Here is a 13949-nt window from a genome sequence, read left to right on the forward strand (position 1 = left end):
AGCCAAACATTAGCTTTGGGAACAACATTGTAAGCTTACCTACACTCATAGAAAGGAGTAGTATAAAAGAAAGAGGAATTCTGCCAAATCTGCAAGTTCTACAAATTTTTTGATATTTTTTTGTGCTCTCAAGAATAGAAGTAATTGACCTAAAAAAAGTTGGAGTATGACCATCTTTTGACAAGTATAGCTCAAATATGTAACTTCAACAAATTATCTTGCTCCCATAAACCTCCAATTTACAAGTATAAGTTGCATTAATTTGATATCAAGATGAACAAATCCATACAATGCTTCAACCAAATTTTTGTCATTTTTATACTGCTAAAATCATATCAGCATCTTCCAAAATTGTTTTGGATCCCACAATTCACTATTAATCCATCAGTAAGTTAATAAGTAATATTAGAGACAAAAAATATTTTTTTTCGCCAAATAAAAGCCAAAATGACCAAATAAAAGCCAAAATGACAAATTATTAAATAAAGATGCCTGTAGCACGCAAGGTACAACTGATTATTGCAAGAAAATGAAAAAGCTTTAACTTTCCTTCATCATTTTATTGGACATTTACATACATACCACACAATTCTATAGATGGATGGATGCATATATAGAGAGGGTGAGAGCAAGATTGACATACATAGCACTAAATTCATACGTATTTGCACATCTAACACCTAATCTTCAACCTATTTTTCATCAAAAAATGAAATATTAGTATTTTTTGTGATATGAAACATTTTGGTAATATAAATGTAAAAAGGCAAATTTTAGGAGTCCACAAGACTAGTGGAAAAGCAACGGGAATTAACACCAAAATCCTAATGAGACACTTAAGATTAGAGCTAGCTAAGAAAGCAAAAACAATTTGTTACATACAAGGACCTACCATTGGAGAAATTAACAAATTGCTGCATACAACGGGAAGGTGCAGTTATGCAGTTTATTGAAGTTTCTTGCTCCTGAACTTGGCTGGATAGAAAGTTTACAATAAGAGCTTCTAATTCCTGCAACTCGGAAGTGTGTTTAAATCCATCGGAAACCACAAAAAAAGGCTAAAGATCTAAGCAAATCAATCTTGGCAAGGTCTTGGACCCCAATACAACCTCCTTTTCTCTCGCCTCACTTGAAATAATGCATTTTGTTGCTCTTTTGGAATTCCTGCAACCAATTTTTGTGTAGACAACATTAAGAAATGCAGAAAAGGGGTTCAAGAATGCCATGTAGGAGATGACATTGGCAGATGAATTTTGGTGAAATCACTGACTTCATTAGGATCCTCTCCCTTCTCATCTCTCCAAACTTTGGTAATCCACCCAAAAGAGGGAAAGATTGCGATTTGCACAGCAAAGAAAAAAAGAAAAAGAAAAAAAAAACGAGAATGCTGAAGAGAAGAAATGCCGACGAAGAAGAAGAAGCCGAATGAAGAGATTATGCCTAGCGATTGCCAAAGAAGAGGGAGGAGTGGCTAGGCAGAGGATGTGAACGAGGGGAAGGGATATGCGAACGGCAGATGCGAACGAGGGCAGCGGAGTAATAGGACGCCAATGAAACGCGAGATGCGGGCATCCTCCTGCAGGCAGCGTCATTCACAAATAAGAAACGTCGTTTTTGGATAAGTTATTAAAACACGCGAAACAAACATTAGGGTGGCGTTTTCAAAACGCCACCCACACTTATAAGCTGCCCCAAACAAGCCCTAAAACAATTGGGCTTAAATCTATTCAATGCTTAGGGGTCCTAATTGATAGCCTATTGATCTCTCAATTCATGCCTCTAACTCTTGAATCATTTAAGCTCTTACTTTCTCCCAATTACAATTTTATCCTTCTAATGTAAAAGAAATGGTGAATGGTTTGCTACCCTATTTCCCCTTTAGGTTTCAATCATTTAAATAGACTAAATATCATTTTTTTTTAATTACCTCCCCTTTCTTTTTATTTTATTTTTTTAAGGCCGTAAATCAATTCTAAAAATAATTAAATCAGAAATTCATTTTTAACTTAACCGTTAGCAAGAAAAAGAAAACAAAACCAGATCAGCGAAGGAGGCCTACCCACTTAAACAAAATCAACAAAGAAAAGAGCGAAACAGCAAGGGAATCGGCCTAAAAGGGTTTAAATTCTTTAAAAAAAAACAATAATCAAATCAACTCCCAAAACATCAAGTAAATCAAACTCGAAAAGAGCATTTGAAGTTTTCAAAACAACGAGAATATAACATTTAAAGCAACGTAAAAGTAATGTTTTAAGACTTCCGATTTAGCATTTAAAAGACGGACCCAATGAAACAATTTAAATTTTCAAACTCCAAAGACTTTCAAACCTTCAAAACTCAAAACCGTTACAGATTCAAATTTTCCCAAAAGAGAAATGAGGCGTTTTAACGCTCCCAAAATGGTAGACGAATCAAACCAAAAGTGGTGCAAGTTCCTTCCATAATTTTCTCACATTTGCCACTTATGCAAAAAGATGCATTTCAATCTACAAGGTAATGAAGAGTTTGAGTTGCAAAAATATAGAGAGTAAAGTTCAAGCATTGGACTGGAAAACATGAGCATTTTATAATATGTGTGTAACTTTTCCAATAAACTTGTAAGAATGAGCGTTTCCCAGCATCTACCACAAAGGAAAAAAAAAAAAACTATGGCTCCTGTGATTGAGGAAAAGAAACAAAGGCACATGGGAGGCACTACATATATATGGGAATTTCCTTACACATGTACTCACTTGGGAGCACTGTATCTCTCCAAACTTTCCAAATAGAATATAGAAACTTTCAGACATCTGTAAAAGTAAAGCATCGAAGCTTTCAGATTTTTTGCAAGTAACAAAACTATAACTTTCAGATTTTGCAAATAACACACCTACAACTTTCAGATTTTGCAAATAATACATAGAACTTTAAGATTTTCAAAAACAAGGCAACCAAAATTTTCCAATCATTGCCAATTGCACATGAAACATTTTAGATTTTTGCAAAAATAAAACACCAAAGTTTTCAGATTTTGAAAAGCAAGGCACCAAAACTCTCCAATCTTTGCCAATTACACATGTAACATTCCAGATTTTTCAAGTATAAAACCCACTTTGATTTCCCTTCTCTTTAAGGATAACAATACTTCAAAGCATTAAGGTTTGAAAAGCTAGCCTTCATAGATACGAACTGCGTTACTCATGAAAAGTGAATGCCACAAAAATCTTATCATATAGCAATTAAAACCTGTAACTTATCCAATTAGACACAAGAAAACTAACATTTTTTTTAGAAAACTAGAAATTTCGAATAATGAAACAAGTTTAACCCAAGCTTACCCAACATTCCTCAACACAAACCAACAAATAGGCAAAGGGACATCCTTCCAAGTCACACACATCTTTTAATCATATAGCTTAACGCATGAACCTCAAGTTTTATATGATTAGGAGGAAGAACCATCCTTAATGCTAAATAGTTCCCAACAATAAACTAAAAGAAAGGTTATTCTTCTCCAAAACTACTACTCTAAACATGATCTATCGAAGTTTCAGGCACATGCAGCCCCTTTCCCTTTTTTTTTTTAAATGATCAAGCATGTAAAGCAAGAAACAAGAAATCTTTCTTTTTAAATTTTTTTAGGCAAAGGAGAGAGGAGGAAGAATCATATCTTGACTAGCTTAAAGAAAGGGGAAGAAGAAGAGTAACAGAAATCTAAGAACAACAAACACTCTAATAGTGAAACGATTTCAACAGCACCTCCCCTCCTTGCAAAAACTCCAACCAACCACCATCCTTACCCTAGGTAGGATTTTATAGGCAAAGGGGAGAGGAGCAGCCACCTACCAGCCCTAATGGTGGCCGAATAGGATGGTGGGAGAGGAGGAGAAGCAATTAGGGAGAAAGAGAAGTAGGCCTCAGGAAGAGGAAGGGTCGACCAGGGCTTCTCGAAGAAGAAGAGGAGGAGTCGGTCGAAGCTTCGCGAAGCTAAGGCTCGCACAAGAGGGAGGCGCACGGGCCAGGGTTCGCGCAAGCCAACTTGTTCGCGAGTGGAAGAGAGGACACTGTTGCGGCTCGGGCAAGAAGCATCAGGAAGATTCACAAATAGGAGAGGGATGCGGGAGCTAGGGCTCGAATAGGGGAGAATCGAGAGAAAAGAGGCATGAGCGTGGGTTTAGGCTTAATAGGGATTTTTTTTCTTTTTTTTTATTATTTTTGTTTTGTTTTTTTATATTAAATTATATTATTTAAATATATTAATTCGCGTGTAATTTATTCTTGCACGGAATCTTAGCAAAATGAATGTCTTTTCCAGGTAATTTCGACGTTCTGGACGCGCCAGCGCAGTCTGTTTCGTCATCCGAGGTCACTCGGACAAGTTCATCGATTTGCGTATAATTTGTTCGTGTGTGGAATTATAACAATATGAGTGTTATTCTTAGGTAAAATTGACGTTCTAGACTAGACGGCACAATCCGTTTCGTCATTTGAGGTTGTTTAGAAAAATTTATCGATTTGCGTGCGCAAATGTACAAAAGTCATAATTGGTTTCCTAAGGTTTTTAAATCCTATGGGAACTCTCTTTGGGCCTCTAAATGCTGGTCCTTAACCACTCGACCAAATGATGATGGTTTGAGACTACCCAGGCGAGGCGCCACAAGAAAATCAGGAAATGCTTCGACTTTTCTAAAAAAAGGTGGGTCCTAGCTCTAGTCCTCTAAGATACTCGATAGAAAACCTTAGAGCTAGATCCTAAGATCTAAGAAGAGGAGAAATAACCTCAAAATGAGGTCAACAAATGTGTATAATTCAATTGCTTGGGATTTAGAAAATATAATGTGATGATTGATTCTAAGGAGCAAGCATTTTTACTCCTGTATTATTTACCTCCTTTTTATAAGAATTTTCATAGAATCATATTATGTGGTGGAGATAAAGAAGGCATAAAGTAGGTTAAGAACTCACTTCTTTCTAAAGATGGAATGACCAAGATGAAAAGTAGGCTATGTGATTATTAACTATAGGGAAATCTTTTGAGGCGCAGTCTACCTCTAATCATGACAGAAAAATCTCCCATGGTATGTAAGATGTGCTTTTCTTCTATTACAAAAAAAAGGGAGGGTGAGCGTATGAAGAGTTATTGTCATGCCTATGCTTTGAAGTGGATGGAGTAGCATGACAATAAGAAGGGCGATTTATGTACATACCACCAAATTCCTATGTATTTAGCATCTAAACTTTAGTTTCTACATTTATACTACCTAAATCTTTCATATCAAATCAAAAACACTACCATTTTAACTTTTTAAAAGTAAAATGCACACTATCATGCATAAATAAGATAGCATATATGTAAAAATTAAAGTTCAGGTATTATATAAGTAAATACATAGGAATGACTGGTATGTATGTAAATCTTCCCAATAATAAACATCAACACAATAAGCCATCATATGTTGCATCACCAATTAGAATGATGATAGTCGCCAAAAGGCCATGCAAAAAGATAAAGACTAACGCAGCTTACATTAAATATCCTTAGTCATTATCTTCATCAATACAAAGAGATATGGACTCAATGTTAAGCAAATGTAATTTTACAATTATTTATAAATTCCTTGATCATTCAGCAGCTACTATTTTAATCCGTGCAAATGAAAACTTATAGAATCTTATGTGCATACATAACAAACTCATTTAGGCGTTTTACGGGTGTCCGAAATAATACTAAGCATATGTGGTAATATATAACAACAGTTACAATTGATTACATGGTATTAAATGAAAGGAAGAATTACATAAGAACCACAAAATTCCATGTAGAAATCACATTTAACCACACTTCTTAAAGAAACTGCGGTAAATATGCCATACAAAGAATCAAGTTACCTGGGAGAGACCTTTGAGTACCGAACCAATGTTTGGAATTGCAAACCAGTACATATTTGGGTCAATCATCTGGCGAGTCTACAAGAGTAAAAAGACTCACATAAACAAACAGATAAATAGATATAGTATGAAGATCCTCAAATACGCTGATCATCATGAAAAATTTTCATGAAACTATTTGGCAGAGCTACCATTGGCCGAGGATCATACATACTGTAAATAAATAGTGACAAAAATAGAAGCTTCAAAAGCCCAGTCCAAGAGTGGCAATTGTTCATCACAACCAGTGCTTTTATAATTAATGCAAATATTAGATAGATTTTAAAAAAAAATTAGAAAAATGTAAACAAGTAAAACTACTATTAGTTTGAAGATTTATGTATTTTATAGCCGCGGGCGACTAAAGAAAGTCGAATTGAATCAGAAGTAGGTTGAAGTGAAACATAAAAACGTGATGACCCTGTAAAGCATTAAAACTTTACATAAACTCATGTAATTGAGTTATTGCAATTAATTACATGATTTGTCTTGTAATAAAAACTTTTCTGCTATCCTCGAGTTGTTTCTTATTGTGAGAGTTGCCAAGCTATGATTAAGTGGGTGCATAGGCTTAGCAGCCTCACTTCCACTGGAACGGTCCTTCATTATTGAGCACTTGTTTAATACCAGAGATGACTAAATAGCATAAAATAATAAAGAAGAGTGCCTATCAAATATCTAGAATGTTGAATCATAAACCAATGCATAGATTGACCTAGAGTGCTTTGGCTACGTAATTCATTGCAATAAATTGTCAGATTTATTCCATATTACATACACACTAAAAACATTGGTATTTACAAAACTGGCACGCTCTTTCATTTTTCAAATTCTCACTCAAATATCAAAAATCACAAGAAAACCCCAACCCATACATTTCATTTTTAATGAATTATCAATGGTTTGATCGTGACACATGTAATGCATTGGTTTGGCAGTTCAAAAAAATCAGATGGGTGCTAATTTTGCAACAGCAAGGTTTCAAGTGCTATGTATGTAATTATCCCTTCTATATTTTATATGCTTTAAAGCGAGAGCATAATAAAATGAGATGGATCTTGAAAAAAAGAAACATGATATAAGATTAAGTTTATCCAACATGAATGTTAGAACGCATCTATGTTCTTTCAGTGTTTGGTCCAATTTTGCAAGGTTTCTGTAGGTTTTTAGAGAAAAATAATTATTCCTTCTCAATTTCATAGAGAATGATTTGAAGATAAATAGAGAGGGATGACTCCAACAATAGGAAAATAAAAAAATCAATTATAACTCTTCATAATAAAAGAAGGAAATCAAAATTATGTCATATCAATAATTATGAATCCTAAAAATAGAAAATACTAATAATAGAAGATACTAAGAAAAAAATCTTCCTAAGAAAATCTAACATTTCCCCTTAAGTTGTAGCATAGATATTTATCATGCCAATTTGCTTACAAGGAACACAAAACTATGCCTGAAAAGTTTTTTGGTAAAATTATCAGCTATTTGTTGCGCTTTCGGGGTGAAAGTCATACAAATAGCTCCACAATCAATCTTCTTTTTCAAGATCTTCTCTTTCAAGAAGTATCTATCAATCTACACGTTTTTGCGAGATCATGTTGCATTGGATTTTCTAATATGCTTATGACAGCTTTATTGGCATGTTGATCGGGATTTTTAGTTCTTCATAAATTCTTTTCGGTCATAACATCTCACATACTCCATTAGCCATAGCTTGATATTTTGCCTTAGCAACACTACACTTTACTACCACATTATGTTTCTTGTTCTGTCATATAACTAAATTTCCCCAGACATAAGTATAATATCCAAACATTGATCTCCTGTCAACAACTGAGCCCACTCTGTTTGCATAGGTGTATGTTTCTATGTTTTGTTGTGTGGTTTTTTGAAAAAACAAACCCTTACCTATTGTATATTTTAGTTATATAAGAATCATATTAACTGCTTCAAGATGTTTCTCAATGGTTGAATGAATAAATTGATTAACCAAATTTACAGCTAGTTGGGTATGTAATCCCACCAACTTTTGATATCGAGTTGTATCCACTGAGCAGCCCTCCTCATCTCCCAGTATCAAATTGAGATCAATTGGAGTGTATGCAGACCTACAACCGCTCATCCCTATTCTCTTTAAAAGATCAAGAACATATTTATGGTTGAAAAAAACAATTGCTTACTTTGATCAAGCAACCTCCATGCCAGGAAAATACCTCAAAGATCGTAAGTCCTTGGTCTCAAAAACTGATGAAAGGTAAGTCTTAAACCGAAATCATTTCATATACGTCATCTCCAGTGAGAATTATATCATCCACATACATAATCAATAAAGCAATCTTCCCATCCTACGAATGTTTGAAGAATATTGTATGATGTTTGAACAAACAGTGTGAATTTCTCAAACCATGCTTTAGGTGACAGCTTCAACACGTAGAAAGACTTTTTTTAGTTTACACACCTTTGTGTCGAACATCCAACTAAATCCTGGAGATGCATTTATACCAGAGTTAACCCAATGCAGTTACAATCAATCATAGTTGAAAGGGGAAATTATCACAAACATGAAACAAACTCACACTAGGGCTTGATCTATGGACTGAGAAGGTTGGCTAGGTGGTTCGAGGGCAGAGTTAAAAGGCTAAAATGGTTTTTGGGTGGTTGGGAAAGCAAAAGAAGGGGCTAGAATTATGTTGCCAGCAAAGCAGAGGGCTAGGACAGCGAAAGATAGCCTTATGCATCCGACAGTGTGGAATTATTATCAATAAGGCTATCTTCCCATCCATAAGCACTTCATCCTCCATGTCCCCATTGAGAAATATATTTTTTATATCCAACTGTAGTAGGGACTTATAGAGTTTAGTTTTGCTACTGACGTGAATGTCTCTAAGTAATTAATTTCGTAGGTCTGAGTGAATCCCTTAGCAACCAGTCGAGTTTTGTACAGTTCTAGAGAGCCATCAAAATTATATTTGACGGTAAACACCCATTACATCCGACGGTGTTGAATTATTCTTAGAAGATTTGATTGAGACAATTTAATTTATTCCCTTCCTATTTTATGTAATTTTATTTTTTATTTCAGAATTATTTATTTTCCTAATTTAGGTAAGATATATTTGGTAAGTTTGTAAATTAAAACGGATTGTTTTCCCTACATATATATACCCTACGGATTAATCCGATTTTTTCCATGGTATCAGAGCTCTGAAAACAAATCCTAACTTCTCCTAACGCTAGAAATCCTCTCTGCCGGCTAGAAATCACATACAGTTTATTTTATGCCGCTGGAAATTATCTGCACTTCGCTTAAGCTTTGCTGGAAATCACCGGCTAAAATTATTTTCTTTGATCCTCCAGACTGCTCTTCCCTGAAATCCCTCTGCCAAAGCCTGACATCCTTCCCTGCAAGCAGCAGAAACTTCCTTCTTGAAGCCGAAAAAAGCTCTGCCAAAGCTGGACCTTTTTCCTGAACGGGAAAATGCTCTGCCAAAGCCGGAAACTTCTCCTTGCAGATAGCGAGAACTTCCACAGCCGGATTTATCTCTGCAGGCCCTTTCTCAGCTCTTACTGCAGTAGAAATTTTCCCTGCTACAGGCCAAGGGCCCCTCTACCGCCAGATTCTCCCTACAGCCGGAAGCGACCTTGCTGCAGGCTCTCCTCGGCAGAACCTTGCTTCAGCAGCAACAGAAGCAGAGACAATAAAAAGAAACGACAGCAACAGCAGAAGCAGGGGCAACAAGCAGGTACAGTCAACTTCAGCACATCAACTAAAAGCAGCCCTAAATACACTTAGAGTTGATGACTAAGTATTGGATGAAGACGTCAAGTTCAATTCCAGAAGTTAATTCTGAATTAGAGAACAGGAATTATGTCCAAAAGACTTCTGAACTCTCGAACTTTATCACAAAACATAAAATCAATGGCCATAAGTACCTTCAATAGACCCAATACTTGTTTATATACATTTATGGCAAAGAGAAAGAGAAACATTTCACGGGAGCAGACATAGTTCCTGAGATCACTGACCCCAACCATCACATATAGAAGAATCAAGATCATATGGTTATATCTTAACTAGTCAGCTCAATAACCACTGAAGTAGGAGAAATTTTTTGCTCTAAAAAATACCAACGAAATTTGAGATGCTGCAAGAGATATATTTTAGCATTGAAAAATATTGCAGAGTCCTTTGAGATCGCAATCAAGTCATGACCTTTATCAAAGAGAGCTAAGTGTCACTCAATACTTCACCACCTTGACAAAGTATTGGATACAATTGAATATGTTTCAGACACGACTGGAAATATCCACATGATGCTGTGATATTTAAATCCCTTATCGAAAAGAAGAGAACCATTAAATTCCTATTGGGACTAACTTAGGAAATACATGAGGTGAGAGTAAGGATCATGAACACAAATTCCCTTCCATAAACCTGTGAAGCCTTTGTTGAAGTCAGGAAAGAAGAGAGTAGAAGAAATCTGATGTCAACTTGAAATGGGGTTGACCAAGTATTGAAAGCTCAGCCCTGTACACACATAACTCCTCACATTACTCAAAGTATAAGAATAATAGTCCCACATATAAGAATAATCGTCCCACATGTGACTATTACAAGAAGATTGGGCATATCAAGGATAAATATTGAAAATTTCATGGAAAGTCTGTAGACTGGAAATCTGGACAAGAAAGGAAAGATCAAGAGAAAAAAGCTAAAGCTGCTACCACATCCAAATGGTCGGTTGGACCATTCGCCAAGGAGCAGCTTGAAGTTATGAAAAAACTTCTTGGAGGTAACTCAGAGCAGCATAACAACCTCATGAAATTTAGAACTTGAATCATAGATATAGGAGCCTCTGATCATATGACCGGAGATATCAATACTATAATCAACTGTCAGGAGGCTGTCCGCCGTCAAATTGGGAAAGTGACATTTGATTTAATATAATATAATATATATAGTTTTGAAATGTAATTGTTTAATTAATATGAGACCGAATCGATCTCATATAGACGATAGTTTAAATAAACGAGCACAATACTACAAGTGACATACCTATCCCGAGAAATAAGCATGTCACTTATGAGATCCCGAGAAATAAACATATTACTTAATAGTGAGGCTCGATTAGATAAGCTAAAAAATTTATGACATCCGTTTCAGTCTGCGAAAAAATTATTGTTTATGTTAACCGACAAATTCCCCTACCTAATATAAAAATTAGATAGGGTTTATCTTATCTGAGTTCTTAAAGCTCCATATAGAAGCAAACGCCTATAGTTAATTACCTCTCAAATGACTGAAGTCACTCAAGAGAACTCTCGATAATGATCAGAGGTATCAATCTTCATAAATTCAAAGTTTAGGGTTTCCAAGGTTGAATATAGAAAAGTCAAGTGTGGAAAGGGACCAAATAAAAATCAAAGGAAAGAAAAGTAGGGGAAGTCACAGATCATGAGGAGAACCTCAGTGGCTTCTCAAACTATCTTATTGTTTGGCTCCAATTTCGAGAAGAAATTATTTGATGTTTTATTCTGCCAATTTTATTATTTAGGACTTATATTTGCAAGACGCAGTCATACAAATGGTCTGAAAAATATGAGGATTTATATCGTATCGGATGACAACCTAGGAACTTAAAACAAATTAGGGCTTAAATTGCAACCTAACTATGCAAAAGCCTAAAAGATAAAGTGAGGATTTATGTCGCCCTAGACAGACTACCTCGAAGTCTTATGGCTTATTATTTAAACTAGAGAAAGATGTGTTGTTGTAGATCTGTTGAAGTTATTCTTCTGTACATCCTCGTCGTGCTACCTACGGTGTTAGTTCCAAGCTCCACGTCGTAGCAATTTCAAGTTTAGTTTATGTTTAAATGTAAATGCAATTGTTGAGTCGGTGATCTGCTGCTGGGTATCTTCTATAAAATCAGACTACTGTCCTCCTATTCTAAAAGGTATAATACATAAAAGAAACAGTAGGAGGTGCAGTAAAGGAAAACAGTAAAAAGTGCAGTAAGGAAAGCGTTCAGTGAAGAAGAGCAAAGTAAAGAAAACGTAATAAATGTACAGTAAAGGAAATTAGTAGAATGCACAGGAAAGAAAATAAAATGTAAATATAAACAAACCTGTATACCTGAAGGGTCTGCTGCTCCTGTAAATGGGATCGATGTCGCAGGTACAAGTGAACGAGTATAGTGAAAGGATTTAAGAAATGTATAAGCATGCATTCGTATAGGTAAGAATGAATAGCAAGAGAAACATCACCTGAAAAACTCGAGAAGAGCGACAATTGACCCACGGTTACTCGAAAAACATCACCAAAAACACGAGAAAAATCCGGAGGAAATCAAAAGTGTTATGTAAAGATTCTAATATAACCATAGGAAACACATGGAAAATCCGACGAAGGAAAAAAAACCGTAGGAAATGCACGAAACGCTGAAGAAAATCATAAGCACTCGGGATGAGGTGAATTCAGAATCAGGACTCTAGATCAAAAGTCAAGACCCTGGGGCCCTAACAAAATAATCAACACCATGTATGTGTGATCCACCACTAAGTAAAAGGTCACCGACCTAACAGTCACACAAAATAATAATTCCTAACCTAATGCATACGACTAACCCGTGAAATTTTCAGAAAATATTTAGAAAGTATTTCATTTTTTCAAAAGAAATTTTGATTTGTCATGCACTTGAAAGATTTTTTTTTAGTTAATTATGTGTGTACATATATATCGTTTAAAGAAATTTTCATGTTTTATAAAGTTAATGAGTCAGTCATATTGGTAGGCTGGAACTTCCCACTATCTGTAAAAATAAGTGGTAACTCTTTACTAAGTGTTAGAGATGCGGTAATGCCAATCCCTCATTCTCTGAAAATCACTGAGTCAGGATTGTGCTAGAACCTCTCATACATACCTAGATGCTTTTTTCATCATCGCCCTTGAACCCCGAAATCGACCTACTTACAGCCTTGCTTGATGCTTCATATATAACGGGAACTATATATGTGCGCTTATACTTCGGACATATGCACCTAAACCAAACAAAAAAGCAAGAAAAAAAAAGAAGAAAAAGGGGTGAGAAAGAGGAGTGATTGATCCATTTGAAATACGAAAATAGTAAATGATGGATCTACCCTCAAAGCCACATTTAAAACCGACTCTATAATAAATCCCCACATCCAACAATGTGCATTTGAAAGGCTCATTTGAAATTCCCCAAAAATCATGATCCTAGAAGCTCCCCAAACTTTCGTAAATCCAAACCTTTGTGATTCCCCACCTTTCCCAAATGAAATAACATTTTAACCCTCCAAGATAGCACATATTTAAACTCCAAATAAACGAGTCAAGAGTCCCCCACCCAAACCCTTCCAAATTGCAAACACCTCATCCAAAACAGAGCAAACCGACAGCCCAAATCAGCCCAAAAACAATTCAAAATCCGCAACTTACATATCACCAAGCAGGGCAAAACCGCATCCCAGATTTTGTCAAAAACAAGGCAGAAAACTGCAGCTCAAAATATCGTCAAAAAAACGCATTTAAAAGCCCTCAAAACTACAGCCATTTCAACCCACAACAACATATTTTTAAAAGGTTCCAAATAGCTTGCCAAAATCAGCCCACAAAAGGTGCATTTTAAAAGTTCCCCAATGTATTAAGGTAAGCATATGAAAAGCTTTAAGAATGCTTGCATGCATACAACCCCACTCCCATATGTTTACACACCTAAAATCCAAAGTTCTGTAAAATAAAACCAAAGGAAATTTCCATACACACCATTCAGTTTCTTATGCATTCACAAGCAGCTTGGAAGGCCCATTTATAACTCCTTATTTCTTTCTCACTTTTTTTTTGTCCTCAAGCAACATATAAGCTTAAATGATCATTACCCTGTTGATCATTTCCCACAACGAACAAAATATGCAAGGCTTAAAGCAAAGCCACTTATCTAATTATTTCCAAGATAAATTATAATCATATCAACAGAGATCAACACTAGCAAGGTTCTGCAAATAAACATGGTTGT

At 35.5% G+C, this 13949-nt stretch overlaps 1 protein-coding gene across 4 annotated transcripts in view; it reads right to left on the reverse strand.

Moving 5' to 3' along the window:
* LOC110032835 (serine/threonine-protein kinase 19) overlaps positions 1–13949 on the reverse strand; it is a 46833-nt gene that overhangs the window by 14170 nt on the left and 18714 nt on the right. For all 4 annotated transcript variants that reach the window (XM_020736598.1, XM_020736599.1, XM_020736600.1 and 1 more), the window contains one exon: positions 5869–5946. In XM_020736598.1, coding sequence (XP_020592257.1) covers positions 5869–5946 — 78 coding nt within the window. The remainder of the gene's footprint in view (positions 1–5868; positions 5947–13949) is intronic.

The sequence above is a fragment of the Phalaenopsis equestris genome, unplaced genomic scaffold (genome assembly GCF_001263595.1).
Source record: "Phalaenopsis equestris unplaced genomic scaffold, ASM126359v1 Scaffold001036, whole genome shotgun sequence".
Lineage (NCBI taxonomy): Eukaryota > Viridiplantae > Streptophyta > Magnoliopsida > Asparagales > Orchidaceae > Phalaenopsis > Phalaenopsis equestris.